Genomic DNA, 24768 nt, shown 5'->3' with positions numbered 1-24768 from the left:
TCACCTCCACTAGCTTTGTTCGTAGTGATGCTTTCTAAGGCCCACCTGACTTCACATTCCAGGATGTCTGGCTCTAGGTCAGTGATCACACCATCGTGATTATCTGGGTCATGAAGATCTTTTTTGTACAGTTCTTCTGTGTATTCTTGCCATCTCGTCTTAATATCTTCTACTTCTGTTAGGTCCATACCATTTCTGTCCTTTATCGAGCCCATCTTTGCATGAAATGTTCCTTTGTTAGCTATGATTTTCTTGAAGAGATCTCCAGTCTTTCCCATTCTGTTGTTTTCCTCTTATTTCTTTGCATTGATCACTGAAGAAGTTTTTCTTATCTCTTCTTGCTATTCTTTGGAACTCTGCATTCAGATGTTTATATCTTTCCCTTTCTCCTTTGCTTTTCACTTTTCTTCTTTTCACAGCTATTTGTAAAGCCTCCCTTGGATGGAGAAAAATATACCATGATTAGTGTTAGCATGGTATATTTTTCTCCATCCATTTTCTTTTAACCGATATGTAACGTTTATAACTTTTTATAAGGACACAAAAGCTGCACGGGTCTTAAAAAAAAACCATTAGAAACAATGAGAATTGCAATGTAATTTTAATAGCATAACTTTTAATCACAGAGTGTATAACAACCAATGCTTTATTAGCATAATTTGCTGCAATGCCTGTTAAATACCATAGACAAAGTTTATAAACACGTGCATACCCTTAAAACTATTAAATTACATTAGGTACTCTGTAATTGTCCTCCTACATGGAGTCTTTTGTACATGCCTTCATTATTTATACAGTGTTGTGACTCTCCAAAATATCAGGCACATTCATGTTCAAATATTAGGTGCAAAATGCATTCTAAACTCCAATAAGTAATACTTCCCAAATTATCTGAGCGTTGTTCACTGTATAAATTCCAATACAAAGGTAAATATAAATGTACATAAAATATTTTCATATTTAGGAATATTACAATCAACTACATAGTTATATCAGAGAAGGCAATGGCACCCCACTCTAGTACTCTTGCCTGGAAAATACAATGGACAGAGGAGTCTGGTGGGCTGCAGTCCATGGGGTCGCTAAGAGTCAGACACGACTGAGCGACTTCACTTTCACTTTTCACTTTCATGCATTGGAGAAGGACATGGCAACCCACTCCAGTGTTCTTGCCTGGAGAATCCCAGGGACGGGGGAGCCTGGTGGGCTGCCGTCTATGGGGTCGCACAGAGTCGGACATGACTGAAGCGACTTAGCAGCAGCACATAGTTATATATTCTTCTTAATAAAAAATAATCAGGTATAAATTGAAATAAATTATTTGTATGATAATCTGGTTTTAGAGTTATAAGCATTATAAGTTTCTATGGGATTGACAGAGGAAGATAAAACGCATTGTTAAACAAGATATGCTCAGGCCTTTCTTTAAGGAATTTAAAGATTAATGAGGAACTCAGAAAAGCAAACACCCAATGAAAGTCTTTAAAAGTGCTATAGTTAGGGTTCTGAAAGAACTCATAAGAGGGACACTTTGATGTCTGATGAGTTAATACCTACATCAAGTTTAAGTCCTTTAAAATTTTAACCTTTTTCAAAAAACATTTATTTATTTGGCTCTGCCAGGTCTTTAGTTGCAGCATGCAGGATCTAGCTCCCTGACTGGGGATTGAATCTAGTAGCCTGCACGTGGGAGCATGGAGTCTTAGCCACAGGACCACCAGGGAAGTCCACTTACATCAACTTTAATCTCTATATTCAGTAGATTACTCACTTCTAAACATAACACTATTTGATGAAAAATTATCGTCTGAGGTAACCTGAAGATTTCATATATTATTTTTCACAAGTGTATGGTTTAAATTATTATTCCCAGAGAGTAAGCAAAGACACAGAAAAGAAAAAAATAGGAAAATTAAAACAATGCATTAAGCTACCTGTTTCTCTGTAGGGATTTGATCCAATTAAAAGTCTTAGCATTTATCAGTTATTATAGTTAGCCAGACAATACAATGAAAACACTCCCTATCTAGTTAATCCTCTCAGACCTATAAAGTACTATTTAACCTTATTTGTAGCTCAAACAGTAAAGAATCTGCCTGCAGTGCAGGAGACCTGTGTTGGGAAAATCCCCTGGAGAAGGGAATGGCAATCCACTCCAGTATTCTTGCCTGGAGAATCCCATGGAAAGAGGAGCCTGGCAGACTACAGTTCATGGGATTGCAAAGAGTCACACAGGACTGAGCAACTAATACTACTAACCTTATTAAAGTACCAGTAATATACTCACTTTTGGATGTTTGCCCCAAGTCATAAAACCAGAAGTTAAGCTTTTAGCAACTGTGAATAGACCTTATCTTAAGTATAAGGAAAAACCATAAAGCCTAGGGGGAGAGTGAGACTGGAGGATTTGGTGGAGAGTTGGAACGGCAGTAAAATCAGTTATTCATTCTTTAAGCTATTTGTTACCAAAGATCACTGAAGAGACTGCCTGTGTAAAACATTACTCTGCACATGTAAGACTCTCAGAAATCTCTGTAGCATCGGTAAATTTATATAGAGTGGAGAGCCCCTGCTATGTATATCTGAGGGTATCCCAACATATGAAATCAAATCACATAATTCCATATTTAATTATTTAATGTCAAGATAACTATTATATATTATCACAAAAAACACTAATGCACTTGCTGTTATATTTGTAAGTTGAACTTCTAACTTTAAACAGGGCTTGCACCTTGCTTTCATGATGGTATCAAATTCCAAATAAATATTCTTTTACTTTGAAATTTCCCTCTTCAATTAATGGCTTCCTGTTATAAAAGTTTATCTATATCTTACCTTAACTTCATTACATTAGATTGAGTCAAATGTCTGTGAAATTAAATTGCTTTCTCTGCTGAAATCAACTGACTACATAAAAATCTCTTGCCACAGTGGAATAAAGAACATAATTACATGTCTGAAGGAGACTCTTAAACAATTCAATTTTTTTTTTAAAATACATGAATCAGCCATGGGTGTGCATGTGTCCCCAGTCCTGAATTCCCCTTCCACCTCCCTCCCCATCCTATCCCTCAGGGTCCATTTGTTAAAAGTATTGATAGAATCTAAACTTATTTAATAATAACAGGCTTATTTCCTAAAATTAATTTTAACAAATTCTTGTAATGCCCTTTCTGTCAACAGTAAAAAAATCTCATTCTTGGACTAACTTAGCAGGAAGACATGTTCTCATTTTTTTTTTTTTTTATGTTCTCATTTTTTAAGATGCTTTACTGAAGGGTACTTTTAGAAAAAATGCAGAATACGTAACAAAAATAACTACGGACATTTTCTACAAATCGAGGGGAACCAACTTATTAGACTACAACTTTGCTTACATTTAGCACCATTTGCATACATTTAAAAAATTGACATGTTATAGTTTTTAAAAATAGTTTTTTCTCTAGCATCTATTTCTTCATTTCTTCCTAGAGCACAAAGTAACGTATGCCTGCCCCCCAAAAAGATCACAAATATATGCATGTGCATAAAAAAGAGGTTTGACTATAGGACATTTTCTCTTTAAAAAGATCTCTCAAAGGTAGAAAACATCCTGAATCTTGTTAAGAAATTGAAGTAAACATAAGACAGAGTCACCAGCACATTTTTAAAAAGACCCAATACGGGTGTGATTGTTCCCAGGCCTATGATTAAACTCAGTCTAACAAAGATAAAAGGTAGATCCTGGAGAAGGATGGCAAAGGAATTCAGAAGCGGGTTCCGGGGAGTGAATATCATTCGAAGAAGAGAAATGTAACTGAAGATGTAGACCACGTACACCCAGCCTGACTTGTACACCCTGGGGTGTCCGGCCACCCGCACCATTTCTATGGTGTCAGCCCACAGCGGAAAGCTCCCGAGGAAGATCTCTGCACGCACGTCCTGCTGGGACAGCGTTCTCAGGATTCCCCACTCAAAGGTGGGATCCTGGGGTCCCTCCAGCTCAGGAGAGGAGTTCCCTGTGGCGCCTCCTAGTGGCCGCGACAAGTGGGTCCTGTTGGCTGGCTGTGGGCGAGTCGGGTTTTCTTCATTTTGCTTCGCTTCACATGTCACAGTTCTTATTTGTTGCAAATTGGTCGTATGGATGTGCCTGTCTTCATTACCTGCAACAAATTGATTCATTTAAATTTTAAATCTTTATTAAAATGTAACTTTTCATTCAATTTTATTTAAACTTACAGGGATTTCCCTGGTGATCCAGTGGCTAAGATTCCATGCTCTGAATGCAGGGGCTTGGGTTTGATCCCTGGTCAGGGAACTAGATCTACAGGCTGCAACCAAAAGGTCAGGCTCAGCTGCAAGGAAGACGGAAGGGCCCACAGGCTGCAACCCAATAAATAAGTGACTGTGTGTGTTACTGGCTCAATTGTGTCTGACTCTTTGTGACCCCAGGGGGTGTAGCCCACCAGGCTCCTCCATCCATGGGATTTTCCAGGCATGAATACTGGAGTGGGTTGCCATTTCCTTCTCCAATAAACAAATAAAAGAATAAATATTATAAAATAAATAAATAAATATTACCTTATTTATATTTGGTGCAGTCAAATAAATAAATTTAGAAATAAATTTAAATTTTAAATGCTTTATTTAAATTTTTAAATTTTAAATAAAATTTCACTTTTAAATGCTTTATTTAAATTTTTAAATTTTAAATAAAATTTAACTTTTCCTTCAATTTGTTTAAAATTTAAACATTCTAAATTTCAAAATTTATTTAAACATAAAATTCTTAAATTTTTATTTAAAGTGAAATTTTTATTTAAACTTGAAAATGAAATATGAGTGATCTCTTATTTGAGGTCTGTGTCACACATAGAACTTCAAGATAGCAATGGATAGCACAGTGCCAAAAAATGTAGAAGCAGAGAATGCTCTTTATGTCTTTGCATTTCCTGAGGTATGGATCCTAAGTCATTCTTACCGTTTCAAAATAATACCCATTACTGATTACTGAGCTAAGTAAACACTTTCACACATTGACTCATTTAATCCTCAGGAAAAAGTTGAGAAATAGGGATTACTATCCCAGTGGATAAATATGGAAACTGGAGTCTAAGAGAGAAAAAGACACCTGAATTCAAATACACAGTTAGGAATGAGCAGAGCTGGAACTCATACCCAGACTTGTCTGACCCCAATTGACAATCTCTTAACTTTATCACTTTCTAGAGGCAATACATCAAGTGCTAATTATAAACCATACACATATCATAAAATCAAATGACTCAAAAGTTCAATGGTTCAGTCTCATCACTTTATAAGAAGCCTACAGGAATGACTACAACCCAGATCTCCAGGTTTAGAGTTTGGTGCTAAGAGGGTCTTTTTTTGATCATGAGAGAGTTTTAGTGAAGGGTAACTGTTGGGGGCCAGCGTGAGGTACTCCACCCGTGGCAAAGGTCATGAGGAAGGAGGCTCGACATACGCAAAGGCGGAATCGAGCCTCAGGAGTCCCCCTGGAAATTCTCGAGCATCTACCCCCATAACCAGAGCCTGCCTACTTTACTACTTTGTGCTCTCACCTACACCTCTGACTTTACGGGGGGCTGTCCCCCACCACCTCTTTCAGAGAAGGAGTTAACTTAGAGCTCCAGTTAATAATTCCTGGGCGTGACAAGAGTGTTTTAACCTACAAACTCCTCTGAAGGTTCTCTAGCCTGCCTGACAGGCTTGTCCGGCCACATGTGATTGCTCACAGCCTCCCAACCATGAGAGGCACGAAATGCTTTAAACCTTCTAAAAACAGGTTCTTTAGAGAAGTTAGAAAACTATTAGTATAAGTATAGTGGGCTGATTAGAAATTGTATTGGTGAAGGGTTTTTCATTTGTTGAGCCAATGTTTACTGCTAAGTCTCCACATCCCCTGCCCTTACACACATTAATGAATATATAGAAGAAATAAGTATTAACCTTTGATATAAATCACGTTAGACCTTAGGCCAAGTAAATTCTTTCCTTAACTAAAACCCACTACACCCTCACCCTATAGGAATGTAACTTTATTTGGGTGGCGTCTGTTTTAAGAATAATCACCCCTGGAGAAATAAGTGTTGACTGACCGCTGTCACAAGGAGAGGGTCATAAATTGTCAGCAGGCCCCCTGGCCAGAAGATGATGTAACAGCCCTAAGACCTCTGTATACATTTGTATGAAGCACCTGAATTTAATAAAAGTCAGGACTGCTGTCCCCGCATGACTTTTGTATAACTTTTGTATAACACCTCAGTGTATAAAAACAGTGTATAAAAACAGACCCTGGAAAATAAAGAATTGAGATCAGTTCCTCGAAAGACTGGTCTCCGCATGTCTCTCTCTCTCTCAAACTCTGGCTCAGTCTCCATCTGGAGCGAGGAACCCGCCACTAACTTTGCCTGGGCTTCTAAGATCCGACCAGGGAGGCCTCAGTGTCTCCTCTCCTTCGGGAGAATGGAAGGACGCCTGCGGCCTATGTAAGTGGTGCAAACTTCTTGTCTTGAAGTTTTATTGGTCTCCCGCGTAAACCAAGCTACTCAGCCTCTTTTCTCCACTGAATTTTCCTGCTGAGCTATCCTCATTCTATTACTCTTTATATCTCTAATTAATATTTAAATAAGTCGCCAACGCCGTCCCCGCTTTGTATACCCTGGATCAGCCGGGGCTGGACCCTGGCAGGTAACATTCTGAACTCAAGATTTTTAAGCTGTTCTTTCCCCCCAAATTTTTGAACTAGTCAGTATGATTGTTTAGACAAGTATCTCATTTGTGACCGTGAAGCTGTGGCTGATCAACAGGTCAGTCATCTGAATGAATAGGGTGTTCCTCGTCAGCATCACAAAAGTGTGTGTGTGTGTGTGAGAGAGAGAGAGAGAGAGAGAGAGAAAGTGAATATGTGTGTCTCTCCATACACACATGGGTATTAAGGTTGTGATTATGAAGGAATCTCAGATCTCAGAACTTACTGCTGATGATAGGACTTTTCTATGAAAGAAACAGAACATTATTTTCCAAACATTTAACCACTTAGGCACCATTTTCACTGCTAAGAATTTCTCAGCTCTTGACACAGTTTACTCAGCCAACAACATGCTGAGCTGTCACATTCCTTGATAAGATAAAATTTAAAGAGAGTCATTAGACGGAATAACTCTAAAGGTTAAAGACACAAAGGCAATAAAATTCGTTGAAATGTACTGAGCAGAAGTGAAAACATTTTAAAACAAATAAGTTATTATGATTAATGACTAACAAAGGGCTTGATGACTATAAGTAGGAGTTGTTTAAAGAACATACCTCAGTTTTCTTTCTATACAATTATTTTAAAATTGTAAGTGTGAATTGAGTACATTTATTAATTTAAAAAATAAATTTTTGAGATATTACTTCCCTCTGGTATGAATTATTCATAAGTATTAGGACTCATGACCCTTAGAAACTTCCTTATCAAACTTAAGATGTATTTAAGATGTCACAGTAGCATGAGTAAGAATCGTTTTTTTTATTAGAATATAGTTGACTTATAATGTTATGTTAGTTTCACGTGCATAGCAAAGTGATTCAGATATATATACATATATGGTGATTGAGCTACCCTGTATCCAAGGTCAGGGGCGGCAGCCGAGAGGAGCTACCCTACATGCAAGGTAAGGAGCAGCGGCTGTGCTTTGCTGGAGCAACTGTGAAGAGATACCCCACATTCAAGGTAAGAGAAACTCAAGTAACACAGTAGGCACTGAAAGAGGGCATCAGAGGGCAGACAGACTGAAACCACAATCACAGACAACTAGCCAATCTGATCACACGGACCACAGCTTGTCTAACTCAATGAAACTAGGCCATGTCGTGTGAGGCCACACAAGACGGACGGGTCATGGTGGAGAGGTCTGACAGAATGTGGTCCACTAGAGAAGGGAATAGTAAACCACTTCAGTATTCTTGCCTTGAGAACACCATGAACACTATGAAAAGGCAAAAAGATAGGACACTGAAAGATGAACTCCCCAGGTTGGTAGGTGCCCAATATGCTCCTGGAGATCTGTGGAGAAATGACTCGAGAAAGAATGAAGGGATGGAGCCAAAGCAAAAACAACACCCAGTTGTGGATGTGACTGGTGATAGAAGCAAGGTCCAATGCTGTAAAGAGCAATATTGCATAGGAATCTGAAATTTTAGGTCCATGAATCAAGGCAAATTGGAAGTGGTCAAACAGGAGATGGCAAGAGTGAACCTCGACATTCCAGGAATCAGCAAACTAAGATGGACTGGAATGGGTGAATTTAACTCAGATGACCATTTTATCTACTACTGTGGGCAAGAATCCCTCAGAAGAAATGGAGTAGCCATCATAGTCAACAAAAGAGTCCAAAATGCAGTACTTGGATGCAATCTCAAAAATGATAGAATGATCTCTGTTTGTTTCCAAGGCAAACCATTCAATATCACGGTAATCCAAGTCTATGCACTGACCAGTAAGGTGAAGAAGCTGAAGTTGAATGGTTCTATGAAGACCTACAAGACCTTTTAGAACTAACACCCAAAAAAGATGTCCTTTTCATTATAGGGGACTGGAATGCAAAAGTAGGAAGTCAAGAAACGCCTGGAGTAATAGGCAAATTTGGCCTTGGAGTACAGAATGAAGCATGGCAAAGGCTAATAGAGTTTTGCCAAGAAAATGCACTGGTCATAGCAAACACCCTCTTCCAACAACACAAGAAAAGATTCTACACATGGACATCACCAGATGGTCAACACCAAAATCAGACTGATTATATTCTTTGCAGCCAAAGATGGAGAAGCTCTATACAGTCAGCAAAAACAAGACCAGGAGCTGACTGTGGCTCAAATCACAAACTCCTTATTGCCAAATTCAGACTTAAATTGAAGAAAGGGTGGGAACCACTAGACCATTCAGGTATGATATAAATCAAATTCCTTATGATTAAACAGTGGAAGTGAGAAATAGATTTAAGGGACTAGACTGATAGATAGAGTGCCTGATGAACTATGGACTGAGGTTCATGACATTGTACAGGAGACAGAGATCAAGACTATCAAGAAAAAGAAATGCAAAAAGGCAAAATGGCTGTCTGAGGAGGCCTTACAAATAGCTGTGAAAAGAAGAGAAGTAAAAAGCAAAGGAGAAAAGGAAAGATATACCCATTTGAATGCAGAATTCCAAAGAATAGCAAGGAGAGATAAGAAAGCCTTCCTCTGCAATCAATGCAAAGAAATGGAGGAAAACAATAGAATGGGAAAGACTAGAGATCTCTTCAAGAAAATTAGAGATACCAAGGGAACATTTCATGCAAAGATGGGCTCAAGAAAGGACAGAAATGGTATGGACCTAACAGAAGCAGAAGATATTAAGAAGAGGTGGCAACAATACACAGAACTGTACAAAAAAGATCGTCATGACCCAGATAATCACGATGGTGTGATCACTCACCTAGAGCCAGAGATCCTGGAATGTGAAGTCAAGTGGGCCTTAGGAAGCATCACTACAAAGCTAGTGGAGGTGATGGAATTCCAGTTGAGCTGTTTCAAATCCTAAAAGATGATGCTGTGAAAGTGCTGCACTCAGTATGTCAGCAAATTTGGAAAACTCCGCAGTGGCCACAGGACTGGAAAATTTTCATTCCAATCTCAAAGAAAGGTAATGCCAAAGAATGCTCAAACTACCACACAATTGCACTCATCTCACACGCTAGTAAAGTAATGCTCAAAATTCTTTAAGTCAGGCTTCAGCAATACGTGAACCATGAACTTCCATATGTTCAAGCTGGTTTTAGAGGCAGAGGAAACAGACATCAAATTGCCAACATCGGCTGGATCATCGAAAAAGCAAGAGAGTTCCAGAAAAACATCTACTTCTGCTTTATTGACTATGCCAAAGCCTTTGACTGTGTGGATCACAATAAACTGTGGAAAATTTTGAAAGAGATGGGGATACCAGACCACCTGATCTGCCTCTTGAGAAACCTGTATTCATGTCAGGAAGCAACAATTAGAACTGGACATGGAACAACAGACTGGTTCCAAATTGGGAAGGGAGTACGTCAAGGCTGTATATTGTTACCCTGCTTATTTAGCTTATATGCAGAGTACCTCATGAGAAACGCTGGGCTGGAAGAAGCACAAGCTGGAATCAAGATTTCTGGGAGAAATATCAATAACCTCAGATATGCAGATGATACCACTCTTATGGCAGAAAGTGAAGAAGAACTAAAGAGCCTCTTGATGAAAGTGAAAGAGGAGAGTGAAAAGTTGGCTTAAAGCTCAACATTCAGAAAACTAAGATCATGTCATCCAGTCCCATCATTTCATGGCAAATAGATGGGGAAACAGTGGAAACAGTGGCTAACTTTAATTTTGGGGGCTCCAAAATCACTGCAGATGGTGATTGCAGCCATGAAATTAAAAGACACTTACTCCTTGGCAGGAAAGTTATGACCAACTTAGACAGCATATTAAAAAGCAGAGACATTACTTTGTTACCAAAGTCCATCTAGTCAAGGCTATAGTTTTTCCAGTAATCATGTATGGATGTAAGAGTTGGACTATAAAGAAAGCTGAGCACAGAAGAATTGATGCTTTTGAACTGTGGTGTTGGAGAAGACTCTTGAGAGTCCCTTGGACCGCAAGGAGATCCAACCAGTCCATTTTAAAGCAGATCAGTCCTGGGTGTTCATTGGAAGGATTGATGTTGAAGCTGAAACTCCAATCCTTTGGCCACCTGATATGAAGAGCTGACTCATCTGAAAAGACCCTGATGCTGGGAAAGATTGAGGGCAGGAGGAGCGGGGGATGACAAAGGATGGGATGGTTGGATGGCATCACTGACTCAATGGATGTGAGTTTGGGTAAACTCTGGGAGTTGGTGATGGACAGGGAGGCCTGGCATGCTGCAGTCCATGGGTTCGCAAAGAGTCAGACACGACTGAGCCATTGAACTGAAATGAACTTATGGTGATTGACTGAGTCCTCATTCGTGTCCGACTCTTGTGACCCCAGGGACTATGGTCTGCCAGGCTCCTCTTTTTCAGATTCTTTCCCATATAAGTTATTACAAAATATTGAATAGAGTTCCCTGTGCTATTACAGTAGGTCCTTTTTAGTTATCTATTTTATATATAGTAGTATGCACATGTAAATCTCAATTTCCTAATTTATCCCTTCCTGCCATGTTTCCCCTTTGGTAACCATAAGTCTGATTTCGAAATCTGTGAGTCTGTTTCTGTTCTGTAATAAGTTCATCTCTGTCATTTAAAAAATAATTTCATTTAGTTATTTTTGGCCGTGCTGGGTCTTCGTTGCCACACAGGCTTTTCTCTAGTTGCGGCAGGCAGGGGCTACTCTCTAGTTGTGGTGAGTGGGCTTCTCACTGCAGTGGCTTCTCTTGTTGCAGAGCACAGGCTCTAGGGTTTGCAGGCTTCAGTAGTGGGCTCAACAGTTGCAGCTCCTGGACTCTAGAGCACAGGCTTGATAGTTGTGATGCATGGGCTTAGTTGCTCCGTGGCATGTAGAATCTTTACAGATGAAGGATTGATCCCATGTCTCCTGAATTAGCAGGCAGATTCTTTACCACTGAGCCACCAAGGAAGCCCTGCGTCATTTTTTAAAATTAGATTTCACATATAAGTGAGACCATATGACAATAGAATACTACTCAGCCATAAAAATAAATTTTAAAAAAATGAAATAACACCATTTGCAGCAACATGAATGGACCTAGAGATTATCATATTTAATGAAGTCAGACAGAGTAAGGAATCATTTTGATAAATTACTCTCAAGAGAGAAAAATACACTTACTTTTTTAACTTTTCTTTGTTGCAAGATATTATTTTAATAATCATAAAATCATCTTTTAAAACTCAGATGCTTACTTACATCAATTGTATCTCTTATTTTACCAAAAAATAAACCAATGTAGAAAATAGAGAGTGTGTTGTGTATTAGAGTACACTCCTTCACCTCTCTTAGTAGATAAAAGTGTTCAAGAGAAAACCCCAATTCCTTTGTTAATATGAAGAATACAGCATACAATACAGGCTCTTGAGGATGACTGCAAATTCAGCATTGTTTCAAGGCCAGGAAGTGCCATCTAAGAAGTGACACATTAACAGTTTTTAAACAGTGAGGGTCATAATATCTGAGGATAAGAGCTGTTGGTTTGAACAATAAATTCTTATCTATTTATTTTTAATTGAAGGATAATTGCTTTATAGTATTGCATTGGTTTCTATCAAACATCAGTATGAATCAGCCACAGGTTTACCCATGTCCCTTCACACTTGAACCTCCCTCCCATTTCCCCCTCATCCCACCCCTCTAGGCTGTTACCAAGCCCCAGTTTGAGTTCCCCAGAGTCATACAGCAAATTCCCATTGGCTATCTATTTTACATATGGTAATGTATGTTTCCATGTTACTCTCTCCATACCTCCCACCCTCATCTCCCCCCACAACACCCCAGCCGTGTCCATAAGTCTTGAGCAACGAATTTTTAGGTAGGGTTCATTTTTAATGAAATGAGAAGAAGGCCTTAATCCATGTGTATTTGGTAAAACCAGGCCTGTAAGCCTCCCATTTCTCCATAGCTCATTAGGGACTAGTTTAGATTTGGGGACTAGCTTAGGGGACTAGTCCTCTTATCAAGTAAGAAACACTATAACTAAGAGCTGGAAAGCTCTGCTGGCCTCTCAGAAGGGAGGGCAGAGTTGAGGATGCCAAGAAACCATCTGGTCATTAGAACAGACCAGCAAATTTATCCTCTAGTCACGTAAACCTTCATGTATTCGTTACTGTTTCCTTAGGCTCCATGATCACTTTCCCTTCAAATTAGTATTTTTTTAAATTTCCACTCGCAGTTGAAATTCTTTTCATTGTTGCTGTTAATTGTCAGGGTTCTGTTTGCGGGAAACTATATTTATTTGTGCAAAATCGGTAAAAGATATAAACACAAAGAGCAGTCTGTTCACTTCCTGAAAGGCTCACATTTTCTGTAAAAAGCACAAATAGCAGCCATTCTGTGCAGTTCCCCACAGCTAAAGCCAGTCACCAAAACTTTTTGTCCTCACTGTGCATGCTATATAATTAAAGAAATGCAATTTTGATAACAGAAAAATGTTTAAGTAACATACCCCTTTTACTTTATTATTTCTTTATAGTGATATATTTCTCTCTCTAACTTTTACCCCAAAACTTTTTTGGTCACTTCCAGGGAAAATGTAAGTACAATATAACAAATCAGTAGGGAGGAATTTTCCACAGTGAGCATGTATTCCTCTTGCAAAGAGAAAGAGAAAGCAAAAAAAGTTATTTTTCTCTTCATTTTCTTTATTTTCTCTACTCATGTTATTTTAGGAACTAACACAAGCTGGAATCAAGATTGCCAGAAGAAATATCAATAACCTCGGACATGCAGATGACAGCACCCCATGGCAGAAAGTGAAGAAGAACTAAAGAGCCTCTTGATGAAAGTGAAAGAGGAGAGTGAAAAAGTTGGCTTAAAGCTCAACATTCAGAAAACTAAGATCATGGCATCTGGTCCCATCACTTCATGGCAGATAGATGGGGAAACAATGGAAAGAGTGACAGACTTTACCTTTTGGGGCTCCAAAATCACTGCAGATGGTGACTGGAGCCATGAAATTAAAAGATGCTTGCTCCTTGGAAGAAAAGCTATGACCAACCTAGACAGCATATTAAAAAGCATAGACATTACTTTGTGACAAAGGTCTGTCTAGTCAAAACTGTGGTTTTTCAGGTAGTCATGTATGGATATGAGAATGGAATATAAAGAAAGCTGAGTGCCAAAGAATTGATGCTTTTGAACTGTGGTGTTGAAGAAGACTTCAATGAATATTCATTGGAAGGACTGATGCTGAAGCTGAAACTCCAATACTTTGGCCACTTGATGCGAAGAACCAACTCACTGGAAAAGACTCTGATGCTGGGAAAGATTGAGGACAGGAGAAGTGGGGGACAGAGGATGAGATGGTTGGATGGCATCACCGACTCAATGGACATGAGTTTGAGTAGGCTCCAGGAGTTGATGATGGACAGGGAGGCCTGGTGTGCTGTAGTCCATGGGGTTGCAAAGAGTCGGACATGACTGAGTGACTGAACTGAACTGAAAAGTTACTTAAATAAAAAGAGTGAGAGAGAGAAGGATCACAAGAAAAGGCAGCTAAAAACAAGGCAGGAATGAAGCTGCTACTAAGACTGCACTTTTTAAAAGAAATCAATATTTTTATTCATTCCAAAATTTCATTCTGTGTAGCTTAGGGGTAAAACAGCATTTTTGAAGAAAAATGGGGGCTGGGATCAAGTACCAACAGCAGGCAAGTGCTAGGTCATGCCACTGGCAGGGAAGAGGCATCAATACTGCCTCTGCAAACAGCGGCTTCAAAACTGCTCCTCATGGTCCAGTGGTTAAGACTCCATGCTTCCACTGCAAGGGACACAGGCTCAATCCCTGGTCAGGGAACTAAGATCGCCACATGGTGTGGCCACAAAACTGCTCCTGATATTGGCTAAGGGCTGAATCAATTGGACAACCAAGCTGTCTGCTGTGATGAGACAAACTGTAGAGTGCTGTTCCAAGCTTAGACTGGGTTTTGAGAACAGTGCAGCAGGTAACGTGCCCACCTTCATCACCCTGTCTCCTGACATCACATCAACAGGCACAGAAGAATAAACTGTGGCAGGGCTCTCAAAGGAAGGTAAGTTCTGTGATGAGAGACTACCCCAGGGAGTCTGAATTAGACTGGCAGTCAAGCACAGCTCATCTCCGAAGTCACAGTTAAAGTGAAAGTGAAGTCACTCAGTTGTGTCTGACTCTTTGTGACCCCATGGACTGTAGCCTACCAGGCTCCTCTGTCCATGGGATTTTCCAGGCAAGAATATTGGAGTGGGTTGCCATTTCCTTCTCCAGGAGATCTTCCTGACCCAGGGATGGAACCCTGGTCTCCCGCATTGTAGGCAGATGTTTTACCTTCTGAGCCACCAGGGAAGATTGACAGTTAAACACAGACCTAAAGAATGCATGGGAATAAATTATGTGAAGAATGGAGAAAGAACTTTTCAGGTGGTAGAGAGAACAGGTGCAAATATCTTTCAGCTAAAGGGACTTCCCTGATGGTCCAATGGTTAAGAATCCGCCTTCCAATGCAGGGCACAAGGGTCACAATTCAATCCCTAGTCGGGGAATTAAGACCGCACATGCAGTACGCTAAGCCTGTGCACCACAACTAGAGAAGCCTGCACGCTGTCACAAAGACCCAGCACAGCCCCCCAAGAGAAAAAGATCCTTCAGCTAACATGAACTGAAAGGAGAGTGTGATGAGGGGGAAGCAGACAGAGAAGAGTGATGAGGGGGAAGCAGACAGAGAAGAGGAGAGAAGCTGTGATTTATGCAGGGTTTTCTATATACGAGGAACTGTGTTAAGCCCTTTCTATGCATCCATTCACTTGATCCTTATAAAAACTGTATGATGTGGTTACCAAAGGGGACAGTGGGGAGAGGGATAAATTAGGTATATGGGATTAACAGATACATACTACTATATGTAAAACAGACAAACAACAAGGATTTACTGTATAACACAGAGAACTATATTCAACACCTTGTAATAAGCCATAACAGAAAAGAATTTGAATATATACATATCAATATATTGATATATAACTGAATCACTTTGCTGTACACTTGAAACTAACACGATATTGTAAATCAACAAAGGTTCATTAATAATAAGCCTCTATGATGTAGCTACTACTATTTTCCATTTTATTTTTAAATTTATTTTCTTTAAAGATTTTTTTTTTGATGTGTACCATTTTTAAAGTCTTTATTGAGTTTGTTACAATATTACTTCTGTTTTATAGTTTTTGGCCATGAGGCATGTGGGATCTTAGTGCCCCAAGCAGGGATTGAACCCACATCCCCTGTATTGGAAGGGGGAGTCTTAACCCCTGGACCACTGGGTAAGTCTCCTATTTTCCCATTTTAAAGATAAACAAACTGAGGTAGGGAGAGACTAAGAATTGTTTCCAGGGTCACACAGCAAATAAGGAGAGGGATGGAGCATGAAACTCAAACATCTAACCATTAGACCACATGCTTATTGGGCATGATAAAGTTTGTGGACTTGATTCTAAGTTCACTGAAGATGGGGACATTGGAGGGCAGGAGAGATGACTTGGGGATTCAGTAAAGAGGCTGTTGAGGCTGTCAAGGCAGCCAATGCCCCCATTGGATTGTTACTCAACTCACAGCAACCAGAAGATGAAATTAAAGACTTGGTCAGAAAAAGTATGATAGGTCTTGATGAACAATTTCCAAAGTTAATTTTGCCCTGAGACAAAAATGATCTAGAGAAAGCAAAATTCTAATAATTTAGATATAACATGATGAGGGGAAAAAAATCTGGAAAAGAAGAAAAGCCACAGTCTTACGGAAGATTTTTTTTAAATATATGAAACACACAAAGAACTTTTAGTCATAGTACTTTAAGAGAATAAAAAATAAAACATACAGCATCTAAAATAAACACTTTAATATATCTAAGTGTTTAAAATACAGATTATAACCATTGTTATTTTGACCCTCTCCAAACCAGTCAATCCTAAAGGAAATCAACCCTGAATATTCATTGGAAGGACTAATGCTGAAGCTCCAATACTCTGGCCACCTGATGAGAAGAACTGACTCATTGGAAAACACCCTGATGCTGGGAAAGATTGAGGGTGGGAGAAGGGGGAGACAGAGGATGAGATGGTTGTATGGCATCATTAATTCAATGGGCATGAGTTTGAACAAACTCTGGGAGATGGTGAAGGACAGGGAAGCCTGGCGTGCTATAGTCCATGGGGTCTCAAAGAGGGACTGAACAGCAACTGACTAAACTCACTGATCTGTGTCTATACACAGTCTCCTTTGAGAAGCATGTCTGAGGTTGGGAAGACAAGTACTACCACTGCCAAGTAATAAATGATGAAACCCAGCACCAACCTCCCAGCGTGATTATGATGAAGAATTGAAGCAGTGTTTGTAAAGCATTAGTGTCTGACACAGAGAAACAGTTACTTATGTGTTAAATAAGTAACGGGTAGCCATTGCTAAATCATCTATTGTTTCAAATGAATTAGAAGAAAATAGAAAATAGAATGCAGTAAACAGTAATTACAGTTTGTTCAACTTTGGTTATAGTTACACTGCAACCCAGCATCCCATATATCAGGAGAGGTTAAAAAGTTGGAGACAGAGTGTCACACTATAGAGCCTGATTCTTTCATTCTTAGATTTGCCTGTGCACGTGACAAAGCCAAAAACTACTGCATGGATATACCCTACGCAGGCAGAGACAGCTTGCACCAGCTGACAAGAGCATGTAGTATGTACTGCTTCTCAATTCTGTGATCAGTGATCAGCGATACCACCTTGGTATCTGGAAATTTATTATGATGAGAGTATTCACACTAGAAAAGCTGGCAAATGCTATCCATAAGGACTTTTACCCCTCCTCAACCAGGAGAGAGAGTTTAAATACTGGCCAGCATACTACTATCTCTCTGCTCAAAACTGCATACAAGTTTTCATAAAATAATAATAATAATGAATTCAACCCATCATCAGTTCTGCATAATCTCATGGGCATACATTCTCAGAAGTGAGATAATGGTGACAACTTTTTTTAAAAAGGCATTGGATCCAGTAAATTCAATACCCTCAATTCAGTTTCAGTTCCCTGCTAGACACTGCACAAATCTGAGAAGAAATATTAATAAAAGTATGATTTCTTAATTTTAGGCAATGTGAAATTCTAAGAGAATTCTTTTGTCTGAGGACACAGCAGGAAGGCTTGGCAGTTTAAAGGCCATCTTTCCCTCTATAGACTCATCTAACACTGGACAATAGCTGCTAAAAACATAAAATTATTGATTTTTTTAAACCCCATTTTTTAAGATTGTGAAAACTTTCTTAATATTCTAATCTTCAGTTTTTCATTTGAGATATTCTGGTCCTTCTCTTTGATAGGTGTTTAGATCAGAGAATGTAATTTAATTAACAATATATAAATAGAAAAATTATTTTCTACATTTAATTAATATATATTAAGTATAATATATTATACACTGTAATAGTCAATTATGTTAATAGGGAGAAGGCAATGGTACCCCACTCCAGTACTCTTGCCTGGAAAATCCCATGGACAGAGGAGCCTGGTAGGCTGCAGTCCATGGGGTCGCAAGTCAATTATATTAATTATGCTGATAATTAACATAATAAACACATACTATATTAATATGCACTGTGCACGTGTGTGTCTGTGTGTGCTTTCATTCATGTCCAGCTCTTTGCAACCCCATTGACTGTAGCCCACCAGGCTCCTCTGTCCAAGGGATTTCCCAGGCAAGAATACTGGCATTATTATACAGAGTGAAGTAAGCCAGAAAGAAAAACACCAATACAGTACACTAACGCATATATATGGAATTTAGAAAGATGGTAACAATAACCCTGTATACGAGACAGCAAAAGAGACACTGATGTATAGAACAGTCTTTTGGACTCTGTGGGAGAGGGAGAGGGTTGGATGATTTGGGAGAATGGCATTGAAACATGTATAATATCATATATGAAACGAGTCGCCAGTCCAGGTTCAATGCACAATACTGGATGCTTGGGGCTTGGTGCACTGGGATGACCCAGAGGGATGGTACGGGGAGGGAGGAGGGTTCAGGATGGGGAACACGTGTATACCTGTGGCGGATTCATGTTGATATATGGCAAAACCAATAAAATATTGTAAAGTTAAAAAATAAAATAAAATTAAAAAAAAATAAAAAGCAGGAAAAAAAAAAAAAAAAGAATATTGGTATGGGTTGCAATTTCCTAATCCAGAGGATTTTTCCAACCCAGGGATCCAGCCTGAGCCTCTAGCATCTCCTGCATTGGCAGGAGGATTCTCTACCACTAGCACCACTTGGGAAGCCATATAATACACATTAATATACAATAAATATTAAATAATCCTAGATTTTGAAATGGTTTGATGTCCCTCTACTAGTTAAGTGCTTGGATATAGACCAGAGCTAAAAACCCAGCCTGAGACCGTTCTGGGTGACAAAAAATGGACACATGTGGGAATGAGCCTGATTCCTTGCCTTCAGAACACTTAGCTTTAACTATATGTATTTGTTAGTATAGTTTTAGAAACCTGCTATTGCACCCACTAGACTGTGCGTGCATGCTCAACCACATCTGACTTTTTGCGACCCCATGGACTGTAGCCAGACAGGCTCCTCTGTCCATGGAATTTTTCAGACAAGAATACTGGAGTGGGTTGCCATTTTCTCCACCAGCGGCTCTTCCTGACCCAGGGCTGGAACCCCGGTCTCCTGCATTGGCAGTTGGATTCTTTACCTAATCAGCCATCACGGAAGCCCCACTAAATGGTGAGCTCCATGCAAAGGGGACTCTGTCTGCTTTCACCACCTCTCTCTTTCACCCACCACTGTACCCTCAGCACCTAGTGGAGTGTCTGGTATGCATCAGATCCTCTATAAAAATTTGCTGCATAAACGGTAGGAGGAACTCCTGATACGGAGTTCTATAAGCATGAGGGCACCATGGGGATTCTGGTGGGGGAAAAAAAATCTGCACTAAGGGAAGGAAGCCCAACTATCAAAGCGAGGCTGAATAATAACCCCTCCCTGGGACCCCACCTCCCCCACGTTCTCAATCCTCTCACATCACAGGAAAACTTTCGAGTCCTGCAAGTGGTCTACCACTCAGATAGCCCTCTGCCTCAGGGTCCTAAAGACAGCCCTTGAAGCAAGATGAGAAGCTTTGGAAGGCATTTGGAATTCCTGGCAGTGCAGCCTGGGTACCTTCCAGCGACCGTGGCCACCACAGAGCATGCGCATGAGCGGTGTGAGCTCACCCAGCCTCTAGGACCCCGCGAAGGTGGCGGGGACTCAAGGTTTTCTAAAGCCTCCCAAGCACCAGCAGCGACAGGAGTGACTGAGCACGGGCAGACATGCCAATGAGTGATTCCAAGAAGAGTTTGTGAGTTCATAGGAAGCAGCCTTTACAACACCCACTCCACTCTCAACAACAGAGTCTGAGCAAACTGGTGTCCCACTACTAAAGTATACACGACTTAAAAGGCTCTCTGGCCATCAGCTCCACAACCTGTCACTCTCTTCAATCCTATGCAAGGAAATTTAGATACCAAAAATCCATGATCTATCCCTTTAATTTCTAGCTGGGGCCTTAAATTTTTGTTGTTATTATAAAGTAATGCATGCTGGATTTGCTTCCACACAGGGGGCATAGGTTCCATCCCTGGTCTGGAACTAAGATTCCGCATGCCCTGTGGCCAAAAAGATAATAAAATAAAGTCAGGTTAAAAAAAATAAAGTATTGCCCGCTGAATTCTTTATGTTCTCTTTCTCTTACCAGACCCTGAAAATGTTTATTTTGAAAATACCTTGCAATTCTCAAAAACTGCACTTTATATATTTAAAATGTTCATACATTTTATTTCCTTCCTAGAGAAAAAAAATAACAATTAAATACCAAATTGCTATGCTCACGTAAAGCTGTCCTACTCAAAGGGAGTCAGCTCAGACCTGACAGCACCTGATGCCCCATGTTGTTTGGCACAGGGACCACAGCAGTCTAATTTCTGGCCGGGTCTGCACTGACCTAATCCTGACAGCTGGTGCTTCATTAGAAGTTATAAATCAGAAACTCTACCCTTCTCTCACCCCCAGTCTGGTAAATGGCTACTTGTTTCTTGAGAAGGGGGGAAAAAATCCTAGAGCTGACATACTTTTCTGAAACTTCCTTCTTCTAAACAGCAAAGGGAGAGTATAAAAGGAAATGCCTCCCTCCCCTTCTTGGCATGGCTGCGGACTCAGTGTTCCTCTTATGTGCTCTCTAACCACATTGCAAAACACATTATGGAAACCAGTGAGCACATCGGGTTCAGACTGTGTGATAAGCTTTTTCTTAAAAAGAAGCAAAGGGGAACTTGAGATGCCATTCATTTTATTCAGAGAAAAGCAGTGTCCTTTTTTTTTTTTTTTAAATTTCTTTTCCCATCTCTAACATGCCATTTGGTTATGGAGTGATAAGTTCCATTTCAAAGAAATCTGAGATGGAAATTCCTTTCAGAATTTGGATTTTATCTCTTGGGTTTTAACTTGCTATTGGTCTCAGTTCCTGATACTTTCTATGGTCAAAGGCTCTCAATCAGGGTGGGCATCAGAAGTGCCTGGAGAACTTTAAATAAATTACATATGCCAGCCTTAAAACCTTGCATATCCTTTGAGCGTGAAATTGCACACGGAGGCATTTCACTTGAAGAAATGATCATCTGTGCTGCTGAAGTGCCTGCAGCACTTGGTCCAAGTCTCTGGGTATTAAAGAGACTACACAGAAGGAACTGGAGCACAGCCACTGAGAGCAGATTTATTTGAAAACCTTACACTGCCAACATCATACCTGGCACCTCTTACTGATGTGACAGTGGAAACCGCCTCCTCTGCAGGGCTATGATGTTTTCCACTCAAATAGCCTGTTGATCTCACTTCTAGCAAGTCACGTCTGACTCTGCAGCAAAACCTCATGGAGCAAAACCATCTTGCCACCCGACTGGTACAACCCCCTGTGGCCCCTCTGTGTTCGTCCTCATGAGCAGCCAGTCCATAATAGTCCCTCTCTTCTGCCTAGGGCTGTTGCCAAGGAGTCTGGGCATGTGCGATGCTCAGGGTCTTCTAAGGACAGTGTCTGTGGTCATCATACTGATATCATTCAGCTGCCGTCCAGCAGCAGTTAACTCTATCTCCAACCTCTGCTGGGCTAGACACATCATGGAGTGAGTGGCTGCTGACTCCTGTACATGGCAGAGGGTCCCCGCAAACAGAGACCCCCTGCACCATCCACACACCTGTAACCTAACTGGGCACGTCTCCCCTGCCCAGCTCAAATACACAGCATCTTATTCATTTTAACCATATCCTTGTCCTTTTCTTCTCAACCCTTTCACTTTTGAAAAAGTCAGAACAATAATGTTTGTCGTAGCTAAAAACTAGGAGGGGACATCTCTGGTGGCACAGTGGATAAGAATCCGCCTGCCAATGTAGGGAACACAGGTTCAATGCCTGGTCCTGGAAGATTCCAAATGCCACGGAGCAACTAAGCCTGTGTGCCACAACTGCTGAAGCCCACACACTCCAGAGGATATTCAACAGTCTAGACCAACAAATGAGACCATGGGAGATACATCTTGGGTCTAGTTTAAAAATGGGAAAGAGAATAACACGGAAGGAAGAAGAGAGATGAAGTCTAGTCACTAAGAGGTTAGGACCAAGCTAGCAAAATTCAGATGGAAATGTTAAAGTGTGCTCATTTGTACTCACAAATTAGTAAGAGCCACTACCTGGTGGCTCAAACAGTAAAAAATCTTCCTGCCACGCAGGAGACCTGCGTTTGATCCCTGGGTCTGGAAGATCCCCTGAAGAAAGGAATGGCTACCCACTACAGTATTCTTGCCTGGAGAATGCCATGGACAGAGGAGCCTGGTGGGCTACAGTCAATGGGGTCACAAAGAGTCGGACACGACTGAGAGACTAACATTAGTAAGAGCAGGAGACATGCAGGCTATATCTTGTATTCTTATTGTTTGCTCACATGACTAGGACTTGACACTATTAGGTGCTATGGGCACCTGTGACATTACATGCCTTGGAGATCTGTGTTCCAGAAAATATTCCCAACTGAGCCACAGTCTATGGGAAATGACATTATAACAATGACATTAGACATTATAACGTGGTAATCACTTGATACTTTGGCATTTCAACTGGTACTAGGAAGTTAGCAGAAAGGATCCCTTGGGCCAGTGAAGATTGGTTTAACCATATATCAAATATAGAGCTTTTATAATTTTTTAAATTTAGAAAAAGAAAAGCTAAATGAAGATCAAATTTTGGTGGCTTGGAATTAAAGAGTTAAGACAGTTGGGGAGGTGGGAAGGGATAGAATGGGAGTATGGGGTTAGCAGATGCAAACTAGTATATATAGAATGGTTAACACCAAGGTCCTACTGTATAACATAAGGAGCTATATTCAATATCTTGTGATAAACCATAATGGAAAAGAATACATAAAAAAGAATGTTTATATATGTACAACTGAATCATTTTGCTGTACAGCAGAAATTAACACAACATTGTAGATCACCTATACTTCAATAAATAAATATACTGATGCAACAACAACAACCAAAGATAATTAGGCTAGTGCAAGAGTATCCATTAAGTCCAAGCTTTGTAGAATACCTTAGTTTCATCTAGCACAAGGTGAAAACTGCAACAACTGGTGTGTATGCATTTCAAACTATCTGGAGAGAGCAAAGAACAGAATATATGTTCTTTACCGACACTTCCTAAGGGAAGTCAAATTAGTCTGAACTCTGTCCCACATCCCTATCCTACCTCTTCTATGCTAAGGTAGCATATGCAGTGAAACCATATTTATGTTTATGTTCAAATTGATGTTTTATAATCTATGTTTATGAATTTACATATTAATATTCCAGAGGATAAATGAGAATATCCCATTGATTCAAAATTCATACAATTGATTTTATTAGTAGCCTGTTACAATGAGTATAGGAGACTATTTGAGTTCAAATTTTACACAAAAATTAAGTATACTTATAATTAATATTTATAAAAGTATTTTGAAAGAATGATAGTTTTTTAAGTGTGACTTTATTAAAGAATGGAGCTACTTAACTAGACATTAACCCTCCTAAGTTTGAGCAGAGAAGAGCTCAAGAAAGAGGCTCTTCAACTAAGAAGCAGCAATTGGACAAGATGTTCTAGAGTCTTCTCCCCAGGACTGACTTCTTCCTTGGGGTTCTCTTATTTTGATTCTTTTTTCAGCATTATTTCTTAATACCAGGAAAATTTCCCTTTAAAAAACCAGTTCATCCCTTAAAATATAAAATGCCAATAACTTATGCTCAGAAATATACATGTGCATTTAAAAAAAAGAATTTTCACTAAAAACCTATAAAGTTCACATTCACATGGAAAATACAGACTCATTAAAAACAGTCCAATTTCAAAATAGACTTGTGTCATTAAGGAGTCTAAAAAAGTAGTCAAGGGTTTGACAATTCTCAAACCACCTCAGTTTAAGACAAAACACTCAATTCAGGAAGGCAGGTGTACCTTGGGAATACCTTTTCCCCCACAGACTCATTGGCTGCCACTGTCATCTTCTCTGCCTTATCACCTGTGTTATTTTAAACATAACAGCTTCTCGTCCCCCACCAAAGGACAAAGTGCAAAATATGAAACTCAGAGTCTCAGATATCATGGTGGCCTCCAATTCAGTTCTGCTTTTCAAACTGAGGAGCAAGAGTGGCCAGAGGGGTGGTGGCTCACTCTTCCATAAGGAAGGGGTGGTGGCTCACCCCTCAGTCATAAGAAATGACTGTCTAGTGTTTTCCTTCCTGGTTGTAGTAGTCACCTTACTATCCCAAAGCATTCTCCTATGACTCACTCAATTTACCCCCATCCACCCCATCAGTCAGAGAGTGATGAACAGAACATACCAATTTTAAATGCAAAATCTTTGCCATCCAATAACCACACCATGCAAATATTGTACATCGAACACAGATACTATCACATAAAACTAAAGTGGAGGGGACTTATGACT

General features: G+C 39.9%; 1 protein-coding gene across 1 annotated transcript in view; it reads right to left on the bottom strand.

Moving 5' to 3' along the window:
• Positions 1-582: 582 nt before the first annotated feature.
• The window catches only part of TMEM236 (transmembrane protein 236), a 50582-nt gene continuing 26396 nt past the window's right edge, over positions 583-24768 (bottom strand). Inside the window, exon 4 of the mRNA XM_019973248.2 lies at positions 583-4145. Within this exon, the coding sequence (XP_019828807.1) occupies positions 3565-4145 (581 nt within the window). The 3' untranslated portion in view covers positions 583-3564. The remainder of the gene's footprint in view (positions 4146-24768) is intronic.

Source organism: Bos indicus, chromosome 13 (assembly GCF_029378745.1).
Source record: "Bos indicus isolate NIAB-ARS_2022 breed Sahiwal x Tharparkar chromosome 13, NIAB-ARS_B.indTharparkar_mat_pri_1.0, whole genome shotgun sequence".
Taxonomy (NCBI): Eukaryota; Metazoa; Chordata; class Mammalia; order Artiodactyla; family Bovidae; genus Bos; species Bos indicus.
Note: the sequence above shows the minus strand (reverse complement) of the source record. Positions and strands in the feature narration are given on the sequence as shown.